The 17,459-nt window shown below is 41.5% G+C and overlaps 1 protein-coding gene across 1 annotated transcript in view; it reads left to right on the top strand.

The window, feature by feature from the left end:
• The window catches only part of STAC (SH3 and cysteine rich domain), a 118,378-nt gene that overhangs the window by 56,684 nt on the left and 44,235 nt on the right, over positions 1–17,459 (top strand). The window contains exons 3-4 of the mRNA XM_038390974.2: positions 13,865–13,965; positions 16,758–16,839. Of these exons, the coding sequence (XP_038246902.1) occupies positions 13,865–13,965; positions 16,758–16,839 (183 nt within the window). The remainder of the gene's footprint in view (positions 1–13,864; positions 13,966–16,757; positions 16,840–17,459) is intronic.

Raw genomic sequence — 17,459 nt, 5'->3', positions numbered from 1 at the left:
TGTAGCTGGCCGTTACTTTTCTCCACAATGACTTGGGAGCTCACCCATTCCGTTGGCTCCTCAATTTTTTGTATTACTTGCATCGCTTCCCTCCTTGCAAGCTCAGCCTTGAGTTTACTATGGAGTGCAAATGGCACCTTTCTACATGGGTGGATAACTAGAGGGACCTGTTTGTTTATCTGGATTGTATGTTCACCCTGCAAGCAACCCAACCCTTGAAACAGATCATGATACTCCTGAATGAGTGCTTCATAGCCAGGTTCAATATGGCCTTGTAGTGAGAGCATCTGTTTTACCAGATTGAGTTTTTCACATGCACCAAGGCCTAAAATTGGTGTCACCTCCTTTGGCACTATAATGAACTGGAGTCTGTACGGGGTGTTTTATGGTTGATGCTAGCAATGTACCTCTCCTTGACTGGTATATTTGTTCCAGAATAACCAGTTACTTTTATTTTTTTTTGTTCCCAGTTTTGGTCTTATTTTCAGTTTCTCATAATTTTATTCAGATAGAATATTAACCTGAGCTCCTCTGTCCAGTTTCAGTGATTAATTGTTTCATTCACTTTCATGGGTAGTATCCAGCCCTCTCATCAGGACTTCTTGATCCCTGTATGTCTATGAAAAACTCCTCAACCAGGTTGTCTTCAACTAAATGCATTTATCTTTTCTGCATTTGGCATCTGCAGCATTTTGCAAAATGTTTATTTTTCACACACTGTTTGGGACCATGCTGTGATCCACACCTTCCACATTCAGTCTTCCTCCTTGCAGTGGATTTTGTACTGAGTGGTTGCACTTTTTGATTTTACCTATTCTGGCTATAATCTTTTGTACTCAATACATGGATAACCCCTTCTGGTGAATTCAGCCCTTTGGCTTGCATTTCCACAGTTTCTGCTGCCCTGCATATCTGGAGAGCTCTTTCTAAAGTTAAATCTCCTTCACGGAGTACTCTCTCTCTTAACACATTGTCTTTAATGCCACAAATGACTCTCGAACTAGAGACTGTCTGCTCACCGAAGTCACAGGTTTTACTGACTTTCCTTAATTCTGTGACGTATTGCTCTATGGTGACATCAGTTTTTTGCACGCGTGTAAAAGATTTGTGTCTCTCAAAGGTCTCATTCCTTTTTTGGCACGCAATGTTCCTCAAATTTAGTCAGCGTTTTACTTAACTTCATGCTTTCACCTGCTTCAAACTTAAAATTGCTATAAATAGCCAATGCTTCCTCCCCAACAACATGCAAAAAGATTGATTATTTCACTTTATCATTTTTCTCCTCTGGACCTATGGCTGCTAAATACAATTCAGATCTCTGTCTGAATTTTTTCCAGTCCTCTGCAGCATTGCCTGACAATTGCAGACTGGATGGAGGTTTCAACACAGCCATTTTTGGCTTTTTTTCCCCTTCCTAAGCTAGTCAAACTACTATTGTGCTCATATAATACATACAAAAGCTTTTGTTCTTCTCTGACTGCTGCTTCACATGTTCCCGGTGTCTCTGCTTTCAGTTGCAAATACAGGCGTTAACTTCAGAATGACTGCAGTTTCCGTCTCATTCAGCACGTCTGACACCATGTAATAATCTTGGGGTTCATAAAACAACAAAAACTGTGCAGGAGAAAGGAATAAAATTTTTAATAAAACAAACTAAAGAGCTTCTGTGGTGAACCGCTATAGACAGCTCCACTGTGTTCTCAACCCCAGCTTCCAGGGCATCTCTCTAAATTCCTATGTTTGTAATGGTGTCCCTTACGAGGGAGCATCTCTACATTATTATCTTCCACTAACATACCTCTACCACACTGCACAGGTGTGTGTCCTGTTGAATCTAAACTGTGCTAGCTGGCCTCAGAAAATGTTGTGGAATGGTGGCTACTTCCAGCCTTCACCCAGTATTTCAGCCAAAGAGTTTTTAATCAACCCAGGGATAGATTCAAGCTAAATGGGGGCTGGGGCAATGAATTAAGCAAGGCCTTTAAATGGATTGCATTTTCCCCCAGGAGTGCTTTGCATATTTCTTGAGCAGATGGGGAAGGAGAGACTGTCTTTCCTCCTCTGCACTAGCACCAAATGTTTCCAGTTTAGGGCACTTCTTTGGAATGCAGGGCCTGGATATCACAGTGCTGCCTTGATCAGTTATTGAATAAATACTATGTACAGGGGGCTAAATTCAACCCTAGCATATCTCCACAGAAGCTGATTTAGTTAAAACAAGGCCAAATTTGGCCCAAGATCTATTTTCTTTAGATATCCAAGAGCATCTTCCATTCTTACTGAGATAAGGAAAAAATGTGATTACACAAGGTCATAGAGCTAAACGTCCTGTATCAGCCCTCAAAGTAAAGTGCTTGACAACTAGAGCCACCCCTCTTTATATTGCTGTCAAATCAGCATGATGTTTAAGATTCATTACCATGCATTTGTTTACTGAGCAGAACAAATGGCTGCAGAGAGGTAAGTGGCATTTCTGGCTTGAGTTGCCCTCCAGGCAGATTTCAGGTCCATTTTGTTAGAAAGGAATGACAGGAAATACTCGTCCTCTGAAGCAGTGAAAGCAGCTGACCACATTTGAAGCTCAGTGCATGCTGTAGAGTCCCTGTGTGCACATAAGCACAGCAGATTCACACAGAGCAGCAGTGTGTGCACCGTTTCTTCTGAAAATGAGGAGTTGTATGTTTCAGTATGTGACAGTGTAGTTATATTTGCGCTGGATCTTGGCTTTTTTTCACAGACCTGGTCCCAGTTCAAGGGGGAAAAAACCTCCTAGCATCTCTCCTTAGTCCTAACTGATCAAGGTCCTGATTCTCCTGTACCAAATAACTCTCAGTGAATTCTTTCTCTATCTCTCACGCACCCTCACCCAACACATAATATATTTACCTTCAAATAGCCATTTATAATCCAGCTATTCCCAAATACTAGATTGTATGTTTTGTTTTTGACTTTCTTCAGGTTGGAAAACTCTTGCTCTTTCTCAGTGGCTCCCAAGCTGATAACAGTCTTAAAACAACCGCTACAAAGGCAACCTACCCTGTTGTGGATAGCTCTGTTCATGAGTTTACTGACTGAGCAAATGACGGCGGGATGGGATTGTTTGATGACATGTATTTTCATCCTCTTGGGTGCAGATTATTTCCCTGCAGCACAGTGTTTGTCCATATGTTGCATATAGGAGAGACTGAGAGAGAGGCCCGGGCCAGAGATCTAGGTTTAATCAAATATCACCTCTTCTCCCAACCTTGATACGCAGCTGTGGTTAGATGTTCTCTTCCCATCTAGTTCTCTAAATAAGGGTTAAAATAAATGCTGCAGCATCTCTAGTTGTAACACCATGGCCAGATTTTCAAAATGACGCAAGCCCAGGCCCTTAAAGATCTTAAGGCTTCTAAATCTCATAGAATCAATGGGAGTTAAGCATCTAAATACATCTGAAGATCTGGAGAGGGAGAGGAATTATTTAAACTCAGTACCAATGTGGACACAAGAACAAATGGGTATAAACTGGCCATCAGGAAGTTTAGACTTGAAATTAGATGAAGGTTTCTAACCATCAGAGGAGTGAAGTTTTGGAATAGCCTTCCAAGGGAAGCAGTGGGGGCAAAAGATCTATCTGGCTTTAAGATTCTACTCGATAAGTTTATGGAGGGGATGGTATGATGGGATAATGTGATTTTGGTAATTAATTGATCTTTAAATATTCAGGGTAAATAGGCCTAATCCCCTGAGATGGGACATTAGATGGATAGGATCTGAGTTACCCAGGAAAGAATTTTCTGTAGTATCTGGCTGGTGAATCTTGCCCATATGCTCAGGGTTTAGCTGATCGCCATATTTGGGGTCGGGAAGTAGTTTTCCTCCAGGGCAGATTGGAAGAGGCCCTGGAGGTTTTTCGCCTTCCTCTGTAGCATGGGGCACGGGTCACTTGAGGGAGGATTCTGTCCTCCTTGAAGTCTTTAAACCATGATTTGAGGACTTCAATAGCTCAGACATAGGTGAGGTTTTTTGTAGGAGTGGGTGGGTGAGATTCTGTGGCCTGCGCTGTGCAGGAGGTCCGACTAGATGATCAGAATGGTCCCTTCTGACCTTAGTATCTATGAATCTGGTCTCAGCACCCAATCTGCTGAGCTCTTGTGAAGATCTGGCCACCTACTCAGGTATTTAAACAGGAGCTGTGCTCTTTTCAATTCAGTTCTGGCTTCTGTCATGGGTGCTAAAAATTCCAGCTCTGGAGTACTTCTACCAAGGCATTATAAACTTTACCTGCTTCTTAAAAGAAATTATTAACTACATCCTTCCAGTCCCATGCTTGTAGATGCAGTTGCTGGAGTTTGAGGATAGTGACTGTAAGACAAGAAACCATGCATTAAAAACTACTTGGAACTCTGACATGGAATTCCATCTGTTGTTTTCATCAGAACAGTCACATGGCATACAACAGTCTATGATTGTTTCTTTCATTCCCCTCAGGAAAATGACATTGCAGGGATGCAGTATTTCATACATTGTGAGACAGCATGGCCTTCCTGTTAACAGATGTGAAATGTCTATTCTCCCTCGGGGGGGGGGGGGGGTGTGCATGAGTGAGAGAGATACCATATGCTTGTCTATGTGTCTGTGTTATCATAATTAAGGGACATTAAAACCAGGTATCTTTTCAACCACTTTCTGAACTGACAGATATGTTACAGGTAGTGAAGGCTGCCTAGCAGTTGCCTGTTTCCAGTTGCTTATAACTTTTCCAAACTTAAATTGTTCAGGCTGACATTTCCCATGCCAGGTGTCTGCCTCAGGCTGAGTATTTTGGGGAAGTTTCAACTAAAAGGGTTCTGCTGTTTCAAAAGAATGGTATTAAAGGGAAAGCATGTCATTTTGCCCATGTTAAAAAAAATTACAACCATTTTAATGAGAAGATCTAATGCCTCATACTTTGGAGCTCGAAATGTGGCATAGGGCTCAGCCTGATGTCAGGGATGTGCTTTTTGCCATCTACATGAAAATTCACCCAAATCTGGCCAAGTTAAAAGCCTCTAAAAAAAAAAATCTCAGTTTGCACATGCTCATTTAGACACTTGTTGTAATTTGGTAGCTAAATTCTCTGAAGATTCCATTTGCACTGAGCATGCTCCATCCCAGAGAAGCAAGATATGAGAGAAGGAGAAGGACTTTCTCCCCAGCCTGTGTGGTGCCTGGCACAGGAACTGAGTACAAGAAGACTCTCTCTCTTGTGATCCCCCTGCTGGCACCCAGACAGCAAGGAGAAGGAATCCACCTGACTAGAATGCAAAGGGATCAGAAACAAGGAGAAGAGATGGAGGACAGGGGTAGGAACTCAAGTGGGGAAGGAGAGTTAGGAGAAAATGCTTGCAGCGGGGACTGGGTAGGGACAAAGGGGGCAGAAAATGGGGAGATAGGAACAAGAATGGGTGGGAGGGAGAGGGGTGGCTAGGAGCTGGGGAAAGCAAGAGCCATGGAGCAGTGCTCTGGGAATGAATCCAGGTTTTGTAGTGCATGGAGACTTCTTGGTTGGACCCCTCTGAAAAATCAGGCCCTAGTATTCTCAAATTGGGCCCCTGAAATTAGTTGACTTTTCTGACATTTTGGCTGTAATCTGCCTCAGTTCTCCATGTGTGTCATAGGAATAATACTACTTTACCACAAAGGGGTGTTTTGAAATTCACTAATATTTGTAAAATACTAAGATAACATGATGAGTGCACTGGAGGAAAGCCCAGGAAGAAATTAATAAGCCTATCTGAAGAGTAAGTTTTGGATAATGTGCAATATATAATGTGTGGGACCACATATTGATTAATGAAGATGAAAAGAAGTATTGAAGAGCTATCTATTCAGTAAGCACTGTTCATCCTATACACTTAATGTGGAAAAAGTGATATGTGATCATTTAATTAAAGACTGTATCATAATGCATATGTAATAGGAGGCTGAATTAAGGCTGCACAGACAACCTTAAATCTGGCATTTCCTAAATTTCATGTGCTTTACTTTGCAACCTTAATAACATTATTTTAAAGTATCTTTTGTAATGTAATAGTAAATAGGCCAACAAGATGGTTAGTTGTATTATTGCTGTCTCTAGAAAATCAGATCAATATGTCTGTATTTGAAGTTGCTTGAAGTATTTGACATCTAATTGTAAGGGCAGTAGTTACTACATTGCTGATCATTTCTAAATGGAAGTTACTGTCATGATCCTGACTGGTAAGAATATTTTATTTAGCACTTTACAGTGATTACTTCCAGCTGTGCTTTAAGTCTGGTTTAGTGGAACATCTCCTGATGGGGATGAATAGTAGGCTGCAATCAGACTGTCAGCTATTTTGAGGTCAGGGACAGAAGGAAGCCAACAGAGAGATGGCCAGACTCACATGTAGGCCTTCTCCACTTTTGTTGGGAGCAGCATCTTCTAGGCCACAAGGTGGCCATTTCAGATATGAATGTAGAAAGATAATATTCTCCTCTTCCCTTTCTTTTCAGAAAGTTCATTCTAATGGGAACAAGCACTCAGATGGAGTCTTTCATTTCAAACAGGTGTTCCAAACACATCCACGTGAGCTGTGGGAGACAGGTGAAAATATCCCTCTAACCTTCAATTAGTCAACATAGTAAAAAGAAAAGGAGTACTTGTGGCACCTTAGAGACTAACAAATTTATTAGAGCATAAGCTTTCGTGAGCTACAGCTCACTTCATCGGAGGAAAGCTTATGCTCTAATAAATTTGTTAGTCTCTAAGGTGCGACAAGTACTCCTTTTCTTTTTGCGAATACAGACGAACACGGCTGCTACTCTGAAACCTGTCAACATAGTAAGGAAGAGATAAAACTTAGATTTGATTGCAATTCCTTTAACCTGTGTACCCATTGTAGGGTCAAATTGTGCCATTCTGGGGACAATCCCTTTAGGAATAGGATGGCACAATCTGATTTCCCCTGGCAAGCTGAGCCAGCTTGGTAGAGAGGCACCATGGCTCCACCTAGTTTGCACCCCCTTTGGGGTGAGTTGAGTGCCTGGAAGTGTATGAAGAGAGAAGAGACCCTGTGCTCCTGTACGAAAGTAAGAGAGAACCTGACCCTAAGTGATGCGTTAGTTGTCTGCTAGAGTCTGTAGTCTGTTTATGCAGAACAGGAAGTGGGGGGGAAGAGTTTAACTATAAACTGGGCACCAGTGATTTCACTGAAGCTGCAGGGGTGTAACTAAAGGCAGAAATTGGCATGCTGAGCATTTCTTGCAATCACTCTCACTGTGAACTAATCAGCTCACTAAAGCTCTGTCGGGGGGGGGGGCGTGCTTAAGTTTTCCCAGGGCTGAGGACGAACCTTGCTCATTCTTCAAAGGATGGAATCATGAACCTGAGTCATTTCTGACGCACGAGCCATATGCAGTAAGACACTGAGTCATAAGAATGGTTCTAAGAGTGTATACAAAATGAATGAAGGACATAAAACAGCCCGCATGGGGGATAAGGAGAACTGCTTTCCTCCAAATACAGCATTGTACAATTGGACAGGAACATCATGGGGTAGGAGTGCAATTTATCTTTCTTTGAAGCACCAGGTTAGGCACTGCAGGAGGCTGAACTAGAAGGGACCAGTGATCTCATCTATAAAGAATGTGAAGTAAGGTATCAAATATAAGCTTATATCACACTGGTCCTCATAAGCATTGCGGGATATATGTAGGGGTGTCATGCAAGAAGTTGTAAATACGTACTAAGAATATGTTTAAACCACATAACCAGGCAGTGTTGATCAACAAGTTTTTCCCAGACATAGGAATGTTGATCTTCCTAAATCTTGCATGCAAAGTAAGCCCATATGCCAACACAAAGGAAGCTCTCATTGCGTGTTAAGTCAAACAGGTTGAAATCCGCATAGGAGACCAAAGGCCACAGGGATTGTCTTGTCTCTGGAATGAAAACAATGAGTTTTGTGGAAATATAATGCAAAGTGAAAAGACATTTTGTTTTTCACTTGCTGAGGAGACCCCGGTAGGGCATGGGGGAATCATGAAAATCTGGTTCCTAATTTGACTGAAAATCAGTAAGCTCTACAGAACTGCTTTAGCCAAACAATTGTAGGTTGCTAAAGATTTATGTTTCATTTGTTAGAAGCGGGTCATACTTTTGTTTTATTTGTAACCAATTCTGTCCAGAGAAGTTTGTCTGGGAGATCTGCCAGAGGGGTGACAGCTCCCTGTCACTCAGTTTAGCACCGGCAAATCTCTCACTTGCTGAGGCAGGGGGATTACACAGTGACTTAATGTTTTGGGCACCCCGAGAAAGCATCACAGGGGGTAATTTTCTTTAAAAGGAAGAGAGCAGCCTCTCCCTTTCTGTGTGTGTGGATTATGGCCACCAAATTTGAAGTTGCAGTTTTCAACCTGCAAATTAAATTACAAATCAGAGCACATGCCCCTCTACTTGGCTGATTTGCATCTGCAATTGAACTGCAATATGAAAATGTGCATGCCAGTTTTGCTGGTGCAAATTGTGCCCAGGAAATCTGAAAAATATAATCTTGTCAGGATAAAAAGAAAATTATGCTCCAAAAGAGTCCTAAAGACAAAAAAAGAGTAATGTGGTCAAAAGGTTGCACACGAGCCTCTCACATCAGAAAATCTGGGTACAGCATCTGACTTAGGTCATATTGTAGCAGAATGTGAGCTAGGCCACATCATAAAAGTACATCTGAATCTGGTATTGTCGGATACCCTTAGCAGTCGCCATTCTGGAAGGACCCAGAATTGAATTCACACAGATATTGGTGTTCAGGTGTGAGGTGTACAATGACACAGCCATATGGAAATGCTTGCCCAGAGCCTGCCCACAATGAGCCTGATTCTTCTCTTGTCAAACACAAGAGCCTTGCCAAGAGAAGCAAGTCATTGCAGGGAAAAAGCATCTCCAGGAACCAAACAGGTTGTCGTTAGTAATTTGTTTACTGCAGCCTCCCAGAAGATTTTAGGAAAACCTCCAAAGGAAACTGGTGTACGCATCCTTTATCTTTCCTTAAGAGTTGGTTCTACATCATCATCATCATCTTTCCATTGGCTCAGCAGAGTTAAAATGTACAAAGCACAGTCCTCAGTGCAGAGACTGCTTCAAATGTACAAACACTTTCTTGTACACTGTTTTCCAGTCATACTGTCATTAGCTGCCTTCTAGCACTAGAAGTAAAGAGGTTTCTGCTGAGATAGATCCATAGTCTCCTCTTGATGTCTGGGGGGATTTAGATAGGCAGATGCTATTTGCTACAATTAACATTGAAACGCACCATTTATACCCAATGACATTTCTTTAGACATATTGTGGTGTGACAAAGCTCTGTCTTTGCCTCCATGGGTCCCGCGTTTCCTGGCGGATTTTGCTAGCCTCAGAGGCTCACTGTGACCCTCCCTGTAACCCTTCTTTCTCTAGAAACACGAGTCACAGTCTACTGAGCCATTTTCATCATAAGCCAGCGAGGGAGTTGAGGAGAAGTTATCCTTCCTTGCACAGTCTCTGTTGTCTCCCAGTCTCAGTGATTAATCAGGGGGCAAAGGGGGAAGGGGGGATAGTCTGGGCCCACCCTCTACTCTGGGCTCCAGCCCAGGGACCCTAGTAGTATCAGCTATGGTAGCTGACCTTTTAGAAACATGACTTGTACAATTCCCTGGGCTACTTCCCCCACAGCAGCCCTCACTTCCTCAAGCTCCACTTCACCTTTACCTCAGGGCCTCCTTCCTTGTACCTGATAAGCTGTGTACTACTCAGCCTCTCCAACAGCACAACTTCCTCCCACAGCTCCTGACATGCACACCCACCTGACTGACTGGGAGGCTTTTAACTAGTTTCAGCCAGCCCCTGATTGGCTTCAGGTGTCCCAATCAACATAGCCTTCTCCCTGCCTTCTGGAAAGTTCTTAATTGGCCCCAGATGTCTTAACTGACCTGGAGCAGCTTCCATTTCACTTAACCTGATACCAGGGATGTGTTTAGTCTGGAGCTAATTAATATATCTGTCTCCCACTACTTTTCTATAGCCATCTGGCCTTGCCCCGTCACAGTGGGTACACAAGTGTAAATTCAGAGTAACTCCACTGAAATGAATGGAGCTACTCCAAATGTATGTAGTGTAGCTGACATCGAAATTTGGTCCATAACCTTTTTCTTTTACATTGCAGTCTACCAAACAATGTTCCAAAATTTGCCCTGCCGCTTACACTCTGTAACACCGAAGTCAATGGGATTGCACAAGCATGAGAGTAAAATTTGACCAAAAGAGCCAAATTCCGCTCTCATTTACACCTTTATAAAATGTAATGTGATTCTGTTGAGTTAACTGGAAACTGATTGTTCAGTGCTTTCGAAAGGCAACTTATTTGGGTGTCTAAATATGGACTTAATTTTGGATATACAAGTGTGAATATTTTGGCCACAGTTTCAAGACCAAATTGGATTTGGAACATGACCGATGAGAAACCAGAGCAGAAGGCTTTATTCTGGGTCAAATGTATGATACAGCAATTCCATTTTCAAAGACTGAGCTATAGCAATGAAATGTCGTTTAGACACAAAGTAAACTCTTCTTTCCTAAATCCATTGGCTATTGCACAAAGGAAGCCTGATAGACACATGCAAAATTGTTCCCGGGTTGCTTAGTTCACATAATAAATTGTGCAGTTAGAAAAGACAGAAAATAGGAACTGAAGTTTTGAGTGGCTACAAGAAATTCCATTTTAATTTACAGATTCTCTTTATATGCCAATGTGCACCTGAAATAACTTTCCTCTCTTTCAAGTTGTTACCTGCGTACCTATCAGTGACAAATGACGCTCACTAATAAATAAAATCACTAAATAAAAATATAAAGTGCTTGCCCTTCTATAATTTTGTTCTGTTGAGTTGATTGCAGGCAATGCTCACAGATGTGTGTTCCAGAAGAGAAAATGCTTCTGGTTTGGAAAAGAGTGTATGTAGATACAGTGCATGTATTTAGCACATCTTTTAGGTGTATAATTATATATAAGAGCAATAGATGTCTAAGATCACATATTTTATTAAGAGGTTTTTATCAGAAAAACATTTAAAATACCAACATTCAAATAAACATTAATATTAAAATGACTGGACTAGCAGGGCAACTCTAATGAAAAATAAAGACACGGGGGCTGATTCTCCTGTCACGTTAGTGAAAATCAGGCATAAGTAGAGAGATTCTGGTTTTATACCAATGTAAGTGAAAGGAAAATCAGACCCATTGTAGACTGTATCAAATATGCATGGTAGTTATTCCTTGCAAATGCAATAGCTTGTCATTTTCATATTTTTATTCCACCCAATCTAATAGAATAGTGAGGACAAAGTCCTGTTTTTGTATTGATTGCACCAGTCATTCACTTCTCAAAAAGGCGAGTTGACATTCTGTTCTCAGTAAAACAAGCTGGAAGTCAACACTGGTTTGTACATGTGTGATTGAAATTGGCCCAATGTGTAAATTAAAAAAAAATCCATAGTCACGCAAACAGTACTCAAAAAAAGAACTGCACGGGAAAAAGGATTTTTTCCTATATGATTTTAATAAAAATAACTCTCAGGATTGGGCATTACCTAGCAGTTTAACTGCAGCCCTCAGCTTCTCTAGTCAGTCTTCAAATGCCAGAAAATACCCTCCCTGTCAGACATTACGTTGGACCTAATTCTATCCTGACCCACGCCCTGTGCAGCCCTATTCACTTCAGCCTTATTCAACTCCAGTGGAGATACAGTATGTGATCCAGGGAAGAATTTGGTCCATAACATTGAGACGTGACCAGTATTGAAATGGCTAGCCCATTTGATCGCTTGCACGCTCCATAAAATTCCCAGTCCTACCTGTGGTTATATCTGATATCAAGCATCATCATGTTGACACCTGACACTTCAGAAAGGACTGACCCTGAAAGTAACATCTGGGGAGGCTAATATTTTGTCATCTACTTAATGACATCCTTTCCAGCATACTTCCTTCAGCAGCAGTACCTCATTGGGTTAAGTCGTCTGGCCAATAGAAATCACGATCACTCAAGTTTTATTACAGCAGCTTGTATGCCAGTTTAACTAGCCAAATAACCAATCTCCACATGCATACTTTCAAAAGCAGAAATGTTTTCTAACCCACCAAATAACCGTACTAAGCTCAGCCGATCATAATGAAAGGCTTGGTGATCGTGGATTTTAATCTTTATCAGCCTGATCATACTGTCCCATAGCTCATCTCACTGCTCTTATAAGTGCGAGGTTAAAGACTTAACTGCTGTTTATGGAAAAGTTGCCTATCTAAGATGCCTATGACAAATTTATCTTTAATATGTTCAGTCCTCTTTACTTTTTTCAAAGCACAGGAATCTGCTAGCTTATACAAATGCCTTCTAAATAACCCTGTTGTTTCTGGACCTATGCTTCCCTGGTAGAAATGTGCCCTCATGTGAATTTGTTCCATTTAGGGAGTGGGCATTTCAAATGCACCTAAGGGAGTTAGGTAACCAACTTCCATTGACTTGTAAGTTAGCAACTCTGTTCCCTTTATGTCTTTTTGAAAATTCAATCCAAATAGCGATCGTTTTTCTCTGTTACGGCTTTATGCAATTCTTTCCCTCCATTAGGCTCTAATATCTCCGCACTATGTGAAGATCTCAGAGCTTTTCTGCTGTGCTGAGCCTGCAAATGAATCCACCTCTTGCACACAACAGTCTGTGTATCAGAGTAGATAACAATGAGCAGGAGTTCATTGTATTCATTCCATTAAAACAAAAATTATCTGCATGGGCCCAGAAAAGCAAAGTTTCAGCCCAGAGCAAATTTTTGCAGCTCTTCTATACTTTCCTAAAAATTAAACTGTTGATTCACGTTAAATTCTTAAGTACAGTTTATGGATGTGAGTGAATATATAAACAAGAGGGATGTTTCCTGCCCTGCAGTCAGTGGGCTCACTTGTGTCATTAGGTGCTTCTCCATGTTGCAGGCCGTGCAGAGCTGAACCCAGTATTGTGCCAGGAAGGCAAAATTTCCCCCCTGGAGTTCCCCTGCATGCAAGTAAAGTGCACCTGCTGCTCTGCTCCTTTAGTGGTGCTGCATACTCGCCTCGGTATGTACAAAAGCACTGTTGTCCTAGTGCACAGAAGGGCCGGAGCCATGGCCTCATCGTCTCCCCATCCCCTTGGGGAGTCTTGCACCTCAGAAAACACATGGAGAGAAAAATGCCTCAGGAGACTAGTGACAACAAATGTACCCAGCAACTGCATGAAAACCCAGGGAGGTAGCTTCTTTCTACAGCAGGCAGAGGCAAGTGGGGGCCTGGCTGGGTGCCCTGGAATCTGACTAGGATACGCCATAGGATCCAGCCTTTCGTGGATCTTCAAACAACTACCCATCACTTCTTTGGAGGCACATTTGGGACACAAAACCTAACTTCAGCCACTAGACTAAAGCAGCCTCTGTGGAGCGGCTCTCAGAGGCTGGGGCTTAGAGTCCCTCTCTGCTCTTAGGTCTGGGCACTAGGTTCCTGGATTTGGCCAGTGTGATAGCATTTATGGGGTTATGAGGTCATGGACAGGAATCATGGTAAACCAAAGAATAATCCAGTTCATAGCCAAGGTCAGTATTATCCTGGAAAACAGGAAGAAGCCTGGGAGAGACTATCCTAAACAGGAGAAACCTAGAAAAGCCAAAGGGAGTGTGTACACAAATAAGGATGGGGGAAAACAGCTATTACCAATACCTACAAAACTGAAACTGACCTTCTCTGTGATGCATTTAGGTCACTTGTTAAATGCATGGAAAGTATTGATTTTGTTTAACTAAATTATCTCTCTGCATTTGACAGGGACAAATGCTAAACATGGACTGCGCTGCAAGGCTTGTAAGATGAGCATCCACCACAAGTGCACAGACAGTATTGGACAACAGCGTTGCATGGGCAAACTGGTAAGCAAGCTGTTTGGTACAAATTGAACAGAATGCTACACAGCTCCCATTTGATCCATTAGCTCTCTAAACACTGCCCTGTTAGCAATTACCTCCTGAATGTAGCCCATTGGCTAATCTGGAATCAAGTTCCTTTCATTTAAACTATGGCAATTATGACTCGAGAGCTGAGAAAACACGTACAGTTTCTGTACTGTTGCAGGGATGTGGGTATATGGTTACACATGGGTCAAATTAATCTAAATATTAGTTATTTTTAATTGAATATGCTATATAGTATGGATCTCTGCAAAGAATTAATAAAACTGTTAAAATTAGGGCTGGTTTAAGTAGTTGGAAATCTGTTGATAAATATCCTGTAAATTTCATTTGACTGGTTTCTGCCCTCAAAATTTTGTGAAAACAATAACTTAGCTGCAAAAACCAAAAAACACTTTACAGGGATAGTAAATATCATGCTTCAGAGCTTAAGATAAACACTGACTATTAGAGATCAGGATAAGACCTACTAAGTGAGGGCGGATTACCCCACATAAGCCCATGCAGGGATCTTGCCCCTTCCTCCGAAGCATCTTCGACAGGCCACTGTTGGAGACAGAGAATACTGGACTAGTTGGATCCTGGGTCTGATCCAGTCTGGCAGTTACAATGTTCTTATGTTCCTGTGTTTCATGCTTTCTTAGTGAAAACAAGAAGGCCCATTATACCGTGAAAATTGGACCAATTATGAATTTGCAACTCAATGAGCAAATGCTTGCATTTCTGACATTTTGAGTTTTGTTGCAAATATTTCACACACATTATTTTTGAAGGCTAAAGAGGGAAATCAAAGCTTTACACCAGACACAAGTTAGGAACAAATAGGTTGAAGCCCGGACCCTTCTGAAGTCAATCATAGTTTTGTCATTGATTTGAAAGGAGCTAAGAAATCCACCCATAGTCTTGCAGGGCCTGCGCTCTCCCTGTGTTTGTACAGTAGTTTCTATTAATATACAAGTTATACATGAGGTAAAACAGAATGTGTTTTAAGCGGTATTGTAGTCACAGCCTGGGACTTTCTAATGCAGAAATCTGAGTCTTAAGGTTAGATGAGTACTAAAGAATTTAATTGCTGGTCTGGTGTAAGCTGAATATTTAGTTCATATTAATTGTTTCCGATTTCAGGAGAGGGGAGTGTGTCATTATACACATTGCCAGCTAAAGCTGTGTTGGTGGTGCTTTAGTTTTTATACAGGAGCAAAAGAAAAAAGGCCAAATTCAGAACTGTCAGAAGCAGGCACAACTCAGTTTAAGTCAGGAGTTTTATGGGCCTACGGGCACTCAGAATTCGCCTGTAGTTAGGAAAGTAAGGCTGTAAATCACTAGCATCAGTTCCCCACAGGCATCACAACTGTCAACCCCATCATTCCTTCACCATTTGTGTCTTTATATGGAAGCCTAATAGCAGCAGGATTAAGTCCCTGCAACTTTACCCATCTGGATATTGTAGGTATACACATCCTCCCTAAACATTTCTTTACTGGCAATTTGGAAATGCCACTGTTAAATGAAGTCACCCAATTGTGAAGCTTCTACACTTCTTGTTGTGACGTGAGCCTGTATGTAGCATAGATTAGTGCGGAAACACAAGGTAGTCAAATGCAGGTAGCATTGATTAGCTATGAGCTATAACTAATCAAAACTATGTACATGGTAACAGCCACGTTATAGGCTAGTGAATTCCTGAGCCTGAGGCTGAGAATGTCTTATCTCAAGATATAGTAAATACTGAGTTAACAAAGTACTTCATTCATTATGAACTGCGCTAAAAAAGAGGCATGGCTCTGGTTATTATACCGTATCTCCCTAGAAAGAACATCTGAGGGCTATGTGATTATTTTGTTTGAAATCTTTTGCTACGTAGGCCCAAATCCTGCTCCTTCGACCTGTAAGTGCATAGGACCCACAGGGAGTGGTCAGGCATGGGTAGACTATCTCCTTTGTGCATTGCAGACTGTGCTCTAATAGGCTCTGTACATGGCAGCAGAGGGATTTGACATTAGGGCAGGGCAGGATGGGGGCATTGCTAATAGATCCATCACTATATACATTCACTGACCAAATACTCTCACATGGGAGAGGAAGGATTGAGCCACCCTGAAGGCTACTGCAACCAATGGGCTGTAGTACAGGCTATGGAGCATCATTGCATCCTGTAGGGATGATTCCTGGAAAGAATTGCTGAGCAAAGCCCATTCGCTCTGTCTTTGTATAAGGAAAGATGACTCACCCTTAAAGCCAATATTTATGAGTATGTGTCTCTACCTGCCAAGGCTCCAAAGTGGGTCACACCAATATGGGATAAAGACCCAAACTGAGAGCCACAAGAAAATCAGCAATTCCCAAAACTTTAAATACTGTGGCAATAGAATATTCCTTAGCATAAAATATTGCAAAACCTCTGTTTTATGATCCAGCATTTCTGCTGTAATTAATTTAAACTTATTAATGCTAAATTTGTGTAAGGTTGAAGGTAAAATAGAGTTTGAAAATGAAGGTCATTATTCCAGATAATATTAAGAAACAGAAATGAGATGTTTCCAGTAGGCAAAAAAATAAACCCCTATTCTCGGCACCCTGCAGTGAAGGAGGTAAATTGCTGGTCTGTAACAGAGAGTCTGTTCCTGATCTCAAGACTTATTTTAGTAAGAAATAAGGGTGATGCCACTAGCAGAACAGCTGAGATTATTTCTGATGCTCCGTGATGCTACATCAGTCATGTCAGTGACACACGTCACGTTTCCTTTCTCTAGCCAAAGGGGTTTCGGCGTTACTACAGTTCCCCACTACTCATTCATGAACAGTTTGGCTGCATCAAAGAAGTGATGCCTATTGGTGAGTTTTAACTGCTTTATCTTTCACTCTCTTTTGGGCTGCACTATGCTCTCAGAAGTTATGTTTGTTCTCAGCAGTCCTTCAACTCCTTTGCCAGTCGGGGGCCAGGTGTTCTTCCAGTATCTCAGAAAAATAGTCCTTCAAAACTGTAACTGAAAGAAATGTATTTATTTTTATTTTCAATATTACATGATTCAAAGGCACAATACACATAAAATGCTCACTGTCATCATGTTCACCAAACCAATGCCTGTGCTCAAAGTGGGAGGAGCCTGTGCATTGCTGCTAGCCAGGCCTGATTTGGGAAGAAACACCACAAGAGTTGTATGTTAAATAACAGTGAACTATGCTCAATGCTGATCTAATCAGGATCTTGAATGAATTATGCTTCCATTCTCTCTTATTCACCTTCCTTTCTTTTCTTGTTTGATTTTTACTGATTTAGTTATTATTTCTTCAGATACTTGGGCCAGATTTTGCTCTCTGTTACACCCGATTCTGAAAATGAAAATTTTGAACCAAAAAAAAAAAATTCAATTTTGAAAAACATCCTCCATGTGATTAAAGGGTGACCATTCAAAACTGACAGTGCAAAAACTGAAAACCAAGAAAATAAATAA

This window comes from Dermochelys coriacea, chromosome 2, assembly GCF_009764565.3.
Source record: "Dermochelys coriacea isolate rDerCor1 chromosome 2, rDerCor1.pri.v4, whole genome shotgun sequence".
NCBI lineage: Eukaryota > Metazoa > Chordata > Testudines > Dermochelyidae > Dermochelys > Dermochelys coriacea.
This window is presented reverse-complemented; position numbering and strand designations above follow the sequence as displayed.